The sequence below is a fragment of the Ruditapes philippinarum genome, unplaced genomic scaffold (assembly GCF_026571515.1).
Source record: "Ruditapes philippinarum isolate M1 unplaced genomic scaffold, ASM2657151v2 ctg10089_1_1_1_1, whole genome shotgun sequence".
In the NCBI taxonomy this organism is placed as follows: domain Eukaryota; kingdom Metazoa; phylum Mollusca; class Bivalvia; order Venerida; family Veneridae; genus Ruditapes; species Ruditapes philippinarum.
In genome coordinates, this window is record NW_026865999.1 from 2,003 (window position 1) to 9,792 (window position 7,790).

At 35.1% G+C, this 7,790-nt stretch overlaps 1 protein-coding gene across 1 annotated transcript; it reads right to left on the minus strand.

Annotated features, from left to right (window-relative positions):
• Positions 1-254: 254 nt before the first annotated feature.
• Positions 255-3,440, minus strand: LOC132730960 (uncharacterized). The gene is made up of 4 exons (XM_060717044.1): positions 3,113-3,440; positions 1,601-1,832; positions 1,056-1,292; positions 255-798 (listed from the first exon to the last, which is right to left on the minus strand). The coding sequence occupies exons 1-4, from the start codon at positions 3,331-3,333 to the stop codon at positions 520-522; spliced, it is 969 nt and encodes a 322-aa protein (XP_060573027.1). The 5' UTR covers positions 3,334-3,440; the 3' UTR covers positions 255-519.
• Positions 3,441-7,790: the final 4,350 nt, after the last annotated feature.

A 7,790-nucleotide genomic window follows, 5' to 3' on the forward strand; every position in this document is an offset into this window, starting at 1 on the left:
AATATCACAGAGTAGAAAAGGAATCAACATAATAATGAGCCGCGTCACGACAAAACCAACACAGTGGCTTTGCGACCAGCATGGATCCAGACCAGCCTGCGCATCGGCGCAACCTGATCAGGATCCATGCTGTTCGCTATCAGTTTCTCTACTTGTTACAGGGTTTGAAAGCAAACAGCATGGATCCTGATCAGACTGCGTGATGCGCAGGCTGGTCTGGATCCATGCTGGTCGCATACGTATTACGTTGGTTTTGTCATGACACATCTCATATTATGAATAGTCATTGTGGTTCTAAATATGTGATTTATTGCTAATACTGGCATATTTTATTCTAGCTGACTGTATATATATTGCAAGCTTATAAATTAACTTTTTTTATCATTTCTTGCAAGAGCAGAAAGTAAAGACAATTACTCAAACTACATGTATATAATATTATAGTCATTAAGCATATATTACCAAAATGTTAATCATGAGAGCAAGGTTACTAGTATACATAAAACATTATTCTAATTTCTAAACTCTTGAGGGTTTAAAGCCCGTGTACTGCCCATATGGATGGGGAAACTTATCACGGATTCTCCAAACAGCACAGGCTGGCAGAGGAATTCTAACACCAGCACCCAAACGTCCATGCTTCCACAATGTGTAGTTGGTGTAGGCGTAGTAGCGGTTGGCAGCATTATAATCGTCTTCCCCTTCACCAAGCTGTTCATCGGGGAACACAAGTATGTCCCTTCGCATCATGCGAGCAAGCGACAGAACACGCTCGTCTAGCACCAATGTATCAAATTGCTGAAATAAACACAATAGCATTAGCAGAATGCATAAAGGGTTACAAGTAAAAAAATATATAAGTTTGAAATTATTGTACGATAAAGCCAAGAACATAGCATCTTATTCACAAACAAAATGCTTTTAAAAAAAAAATAAATTTTGTAACTGACTATTAAAAAAGTATTTGATTTTATAATAACTAGCAGAAGTTACATATGTGTGTATTATTATTATCAACAACTTTTTTTAAATGAAATCAAATGTATATAACTTACTGGAGTTTGAGTGACACAAATTCTTTTGCCACAGCATACACGCTCGACTGCAGTTGGCATGTCACGACATTTTTGACAGCTGCACCAAGGCGGTGTCGGCTGTCCTCCTGGTGGGTGAAAGCCCCCTTCTGGTACCACACCTGGCCTCATAACAAAAAACATGAGGCCTGGATTTATTTGCACAGTATTCAGAAGAAGATCCTCCAATTCTTCCCTCGTCATCGCACGAATCTCATCCTGTGAAAAAATCATATGAAAGTAAAAACAAACATTGATTATTGTGGTAAATCTATAATTTTACTACATGTACAGCTGTGATATACTAAGATGAACTTTTTATGGATAATCGATAATTCTCCACAAGTTAACTGATTATAGTTGTCATTTACACATGCAGTAAAAGTACATATAACAAAGCAAGAGGCTGACATACACTTCTAAAAACTTTTGATACTTTTGATTATGGCCAATGTCACAACAGACCTAAAATATTTCAAAACACTGGTGAATATGATAAAAAAAAACTCAGCAGAAGAGCAATTTACCATCAAAATCTGCTGCTGATCTTGTCTGCTTGCACCTACTGGGACATCAGACTCAACCTGTACAGTGGTTCCTCTTCCCCTTCCTCTTCCCCGACCTCTGCCACGACCTCGTGCTCCTCCTTGGCTTCGTCCTCCAACTCCTCGTGCACCCCTATTTCCTCTCCCCCTACCTCTCGGAGGGCAACTCTGGTGAGTGTGACATTCCTGAAGTAATAGAAACATCTGTGTTGCTCTGAAAAACAAATGTAAAGAATTAGATCTATGATAGCACTTCCCCTGCAAGGCACCAAGAAAAATGAATCAATTGCAAAAAAATATTGTTCAAGAATACTATTAGGGGTAAGCTTGACCATTAAACTAACTAAACTCCAGTGTTCGCAATTAGCATTAGTCCATTAGCCCCTGACTACTAAATTTCTCACCGGGCTACCACTTTTGCACAGTAACAAGCCCAACCAGGCTATACATATTTTCAGAGGCAATATAAACAACTGTTTTGAACAAATGAATTGTGCTAGTGAAATGTCTTTTGGGCTAGTGAATATTCCAATCTGGTAGTCCAACCAGCCTAGTGGATTCAATGCCTGGTGCAGAGCATCAATTTAATAAATTACACCTAGCTTTTAAGGTTTTGCCTTAAAAGACCACAAAGTACTGTTAGTTGAGGAGCAGGCAATCAAGCTAGCAACCACTAATATTACACTTCAGTGACTTACTACTGCACCACAGGTAGTCAACAGGTGCTGGAAAGTAATTTTGTTCTAGATGGTCAAGGGGTGATTTACCGTGATTATTATGACCATTCTTGGCATGGCAAATGTGTCAATACATGCATATATGTGTTGTGTACGAATCAACCCAGCTTCTATACATAGTCATGTTCTTCACTTGTGCATTTATGGAATAGTTTATTAAGTATAATGTTTACATGAAATGATATGAAAAATTTCAACTACTGTCAAATGTTATAATGTATGTTAATGACAGGTACCAATAAATCAGGTTCGTGTTGTTTTTTTTTTTTTTGTTTTTTTTTAAATTGATGATAAATTGCACTCATGCGGTAAAACTACAGCTTTTGATCGGAAGATATAGGAAGATTGATAGGTTCAATAAATTATACCACCATCGCATTACAAATAAACGGCTACATTAAATATCAATACGTTGAAAAGGTAGCAAGCCACTGTTGAAAAAAGGTAAAATTTATATTGGTAGTCTGTGATAAGCATCAACAGATAAAAAAATATTTTGATAAAAAAAAAACAACATTTTAATGTAACATTTTTGTATGAAACAACTTATTTAGCCAGAGAATGAAAAGTCAAACGATCAAACGATCATCGATCGTAACATTCTGTCCAAAACTTTCGCATCCGAACTTGACATCATTCCTCGAAACCGCCGTCTCTTTGGGTATAATATCAAGATATATAAATATAGACAATATCAAAATATATAATACAATTGAAACAATAATGACCACATAGAATCAAACAATTATTTACTTACCGAAGAAGACGAAGACATAGCGTAGTTAACATGTGATTTTTGTCAGTTGACATCAATGTTGTTGTTGATTTAAGTCGCGCAGCATTTTGGGATAACTTGCATAAATTATGCAAATGAGAACGAGCCGACAGAATCCGATCATAACTCGGGATTATTCGTAAAAATGTTCGGCGATGATTTTGTGCAAAACTTTGAGCCCTTTTTTTGTTACTTTTTGGCATTTTCTTCTTACAGACGTTTGTCTATGTTCTAATTATAGCGTATACACTTTGACTGAGGATTTTTAGGGCTGATAGCGTTTTTATGATAAAATGGTATGGGTGAACGCTTATGGATCTTTAATATTTTTTTTTTTTTGGATGCCAAATGAAAAATTACTTTATAAACATTCTAGAGATGGCTTTAAATTAAAAACAAATTAAGTAGTCAAATCAAATCAAATCAAATCAAAATTTATTTATTGTCGGTATACATAATAGAATCTATAACATTTTACAAAACATAAGCTATGTATAGCTTTTGACCGACATACATGCATATAAACATAAAACTCATAAAAGAAGCACATTAAGATAAACTTTGAAAGACAAATGGTAAAAGACAAGTTAAATTTCTATAATGAGAGATGTAGACACTAAATATAATAATTTAAAGTAAAATAATAATAATTAATAAATAGTAATGATATGCTAAGGATAACATTTAATTACTGTATCATAAGTGAATAAAATAATATATATCTAGATAAAAATGCGGAACATATTAGCACATACATAAAATAAGATTACATTAAAAGTGGGTGGATTCTGCTGATTTTGAACCAGGCTTAGCCTGGACTGTTATAAAAGAAATGAAATAAGATATTGAAAATGAAAAGGATCACAAAAATGTAACTCTAATTAGGTTTTATAAATAGAACATCCCCAATTCAAAATTTGCAAGAAGTGATCAGCAGCCTCCTCAATAAGCAAACTTCGCATAAGCTTACAATAAGCAAACAAAATTCAAGCACACTGGAAAAATAATACATGTACATAAACATTTATGCTGAGAATATTAACAAAATTTAATCCAAATGTGAAATAAACAGATACATGTAAGTAAGCAGCAAAACAAAAGAAAGCAGACAAGAAACAAAACTGAAGATGGAGCTAAACTATAATGCAGGTTTATTGACAGAAAGTACATAAACAACTCTCTCCATTCCATGCACCAATTAAAGTAGTAAAATAAAAATCATTCTTTGAAAGTTTACATTTTTCTTCGGAAAACTACACTCTGAAATTTGGTACCCCCTAGTTCTATAATTATGCCGTCGCTTTGAGACATTTTTGCTTCTGGGAAAAGCAACGCCGGGCTTGACCGACATAAAACTGGCCCAGTCTTCAAAAACGTAGAGTATGGGCAGATGTGACTCTCATGTATAAAGTAGTAAACTTTTTAATAGCTGTGCCATTGTTTTACCATCCCACTAAATTGCCACCGTTCGTTCAACCCGGAGAAGTCACAGAATGAAATTTATCCCAATTCAATCTAGAATCAACGTTTATCAACACTCATTCTTCCAAGGACTGTTAGTACCTGGAATATAATACCAGATTCTTGTGTTTCTACTGAGAGCCTGGAGGCGTTTAAATCTTCCATCCAGCCCGTTCCAGTCGTACCATCGTATGTATAAATGGACACCACCTTGTAAAGTGTAAATACATGTTGGTCACCAGACCTTTTAGGGTTTGTCATGGGACAGTTGTGATACAATTGTGTAATATAGTTTTAAAAATTTATGTCGGAATTAACACGCCACTCTACACCGATGTACAGTCTTCACCTCCTCGACGTCGATGTCTACCTGGTGGATATTGTCGAGTAACCCCGTTGAAGTTGAAACTATAACAAGCCCGTAACGCCTAATATACTGGACTAAGCGCCCCTACCAACTTCTTTTATTTCTCAATTTAGTATCAAATAAAAGATTACTTCTTTAGCTTTCAGGGATGCCTGAGTAATCAAATAGAGAAAATAAGAATCCCCAACACAGCAAAATTGAAAATGTTGCAGACTCGTTTTGATTCAGTCTGTTTATGAAAGTCGTGGTACTAAGTAAATAGGCTTTCATGCATATCGTCCAGATCTCACTAAAATCCGGTATCGTCCCGGAAGACTGGAAGCATGCAAAAATTGGCTCAGTTTACAAAAAAGGCCTAAATGCTAACTCGTCAATTATAGACCAATCTCCATCACGCATAGCGTCAAAATTGATGGAGCACATCTTAGTGTCCAATATTATGTGCTTTTATGATAAGCACAATATCATTAGCCCCTATCAACATGGCTTCAGGTCAAAACGGAGTTGTGAGTCCCAGCAAGTAAGCTTCTCCCAGGAAATTCATGACAATCTTGAAAGTGGCCAGCAAACTGATGTCATAGTCATGGATTTCAGTAAGGTGGCCCATCACACACTTGTAAGTAAATTGGAAAAATTGGGCATAAGGCACGATGTTAAAAATTTTGTCCATTCTTTCCTTTCCCTGAAGGTCAAAATCACGAATTCGACCAGTCCTCTCAGGTGTCCCCCAAGGCTCGGTATTAGGTCCTTGCCTTTTCCTTTCCTATATAAATGGCCTTCCGGATAGTGTCAAAGGTAAAGTTAGACTTTTTGCAGATGAAACTGTTGTCTACCTAAGCATCAGATCTAAACAAGATGCCCAAACCTTTCAAGATGACCTACGTTCTTTAGAAATATGGGAAAAAGACTGGTCCATGGAGTTAAACCCTGACAAAATTTAATGTGAAGTTCTCAGAATAACAAGAAAAAGAAACTCTGTAATATTTCCTTATATATTCCATAACATTTAACTTAACTAAACTCAAGGAGCAAAATACTTAGGAGTCACTAATAATCAAGACTTTTCATGGACCAAACATAATTATGAACAATATTACATCCAAAGCAAATAACTCCCTTAGATTCATTAGAAGAAATGTTTAAGATCCCAAATAAAAAGATAAAAGAAACTGCATATAAGACCTATGTTAGACCTCAGGTTGAATATTGCTCCATAGTTTTGCATCCTTGGCAGAACGCTTAATTTATAAAATAGAGCAAGTGCAAAGATCAACTGCTAGATGAATTTTTAATGATAATGACTTTACAAGTACGTAGTGTCTCAAAAATGATAAATTAACTTAATTTGCAAACACTTAAGCAGCGTCGAAACATCAGTGCTGTAACCTACTTGTATAAAATCCAAAACAACATTGTCTTTGTTGATCACCAACACCTTACTCAAACAAAAAATCTGAACTACCTGATACCTTACTCGAGGACAAATTGCTATCAAAATTCTATAAAAAGATTTTTGTTATTTGTAAACACTGACCGTCAACCACTTGATGAACTAAGTACTTTATCGTATTGAGTGGTAATTTGATTGGGTGCCGAAGGCTGGTCGATATGTAATATGTAAGCTGTTTAAGACTCAATACTTATTACATGTGAGCTCCCTCAGGGCTCTTCTATATCGCAGCAACGTTAATGTCATGCTAACTGGTATGATTCTGATTGCAAGTTTATTTTATATGAAGATGAAATTGCAATACTGATATCCAGTATTGGATAGACGTTAGATTTTAGTTGTATACGATAGTTTTTCGACTTCAGAAGCCGACTCAATCCAACTTTTTTACGTATGCATAATTATTACTTTCCAAACACAACTACTTCGCAACCAATTCCCAACCATTTTTTGACGTGAATTCAATCAGTTTCTATCTAATTAATTTCTAACGTAATTCCAACCAGATCCAATGTTATGCCAATCAGTAACAAACAATTCCAAGTACATACATAATCAAACCATGACTTACATTTGTGCAAACAATTGTAAATTAAAAAACAACAAAGAGAATTATCTTAACAAGCAATATAACAAAATGTAAAAAATGCTTGATTTATCCATTAAGAACAAATTAACTATTTATAAAATAAAAAAACAGCACCTCATTTTAGTCAATAAAAATAATCAAACTATAATATTCTGTCCAAATCAATCAGTCAATTGCGTTATACCAAAAGGTAGCATCTTACACTACGAAATATGTGAAATACACAAATTCAACTGGATAATGGCATTGTGTTTATGATGTTGTAAATTACTGAGTTCTCAACCAATCCGTTTTATTACCAAAATTACATAAATTTCTTACCATCTTACCAAAAAGAATATTAAAACACGTACCATGCAATTGTGCAATACATTCAAATGTACAAAAATCTAACAAAGCACATTTATGTTAAACAAGCACATCTAGTGTTAAAATAATATCTTAAAATTTCACATACTAGCTTTTGTTATCGGAAACACCTCTCTTTTATCTCATATCACGCCTTTCAGTTGAATGCCGAGCTAAAGATTTTGTCTGTTCATCTCTCTCTATATATATAGTACTTTACAACCCATACCTTTCAGGGCTACTCTATCTTGATGAATGTGACCATTACCTATGAATGTTTCTATGATGTGTCCTCGACCACCTAGAATCGCTTTCAGAAGACCTATGGGACATTGACCTACGACTATCCCTTGACTGCCGAGAAATAGACCTTTGCGACAGGCTATTTGAGATGAAAAAAAAGACCTTGGCAATGACCTGTCGGAATGACTCTCTTGTGAAACCG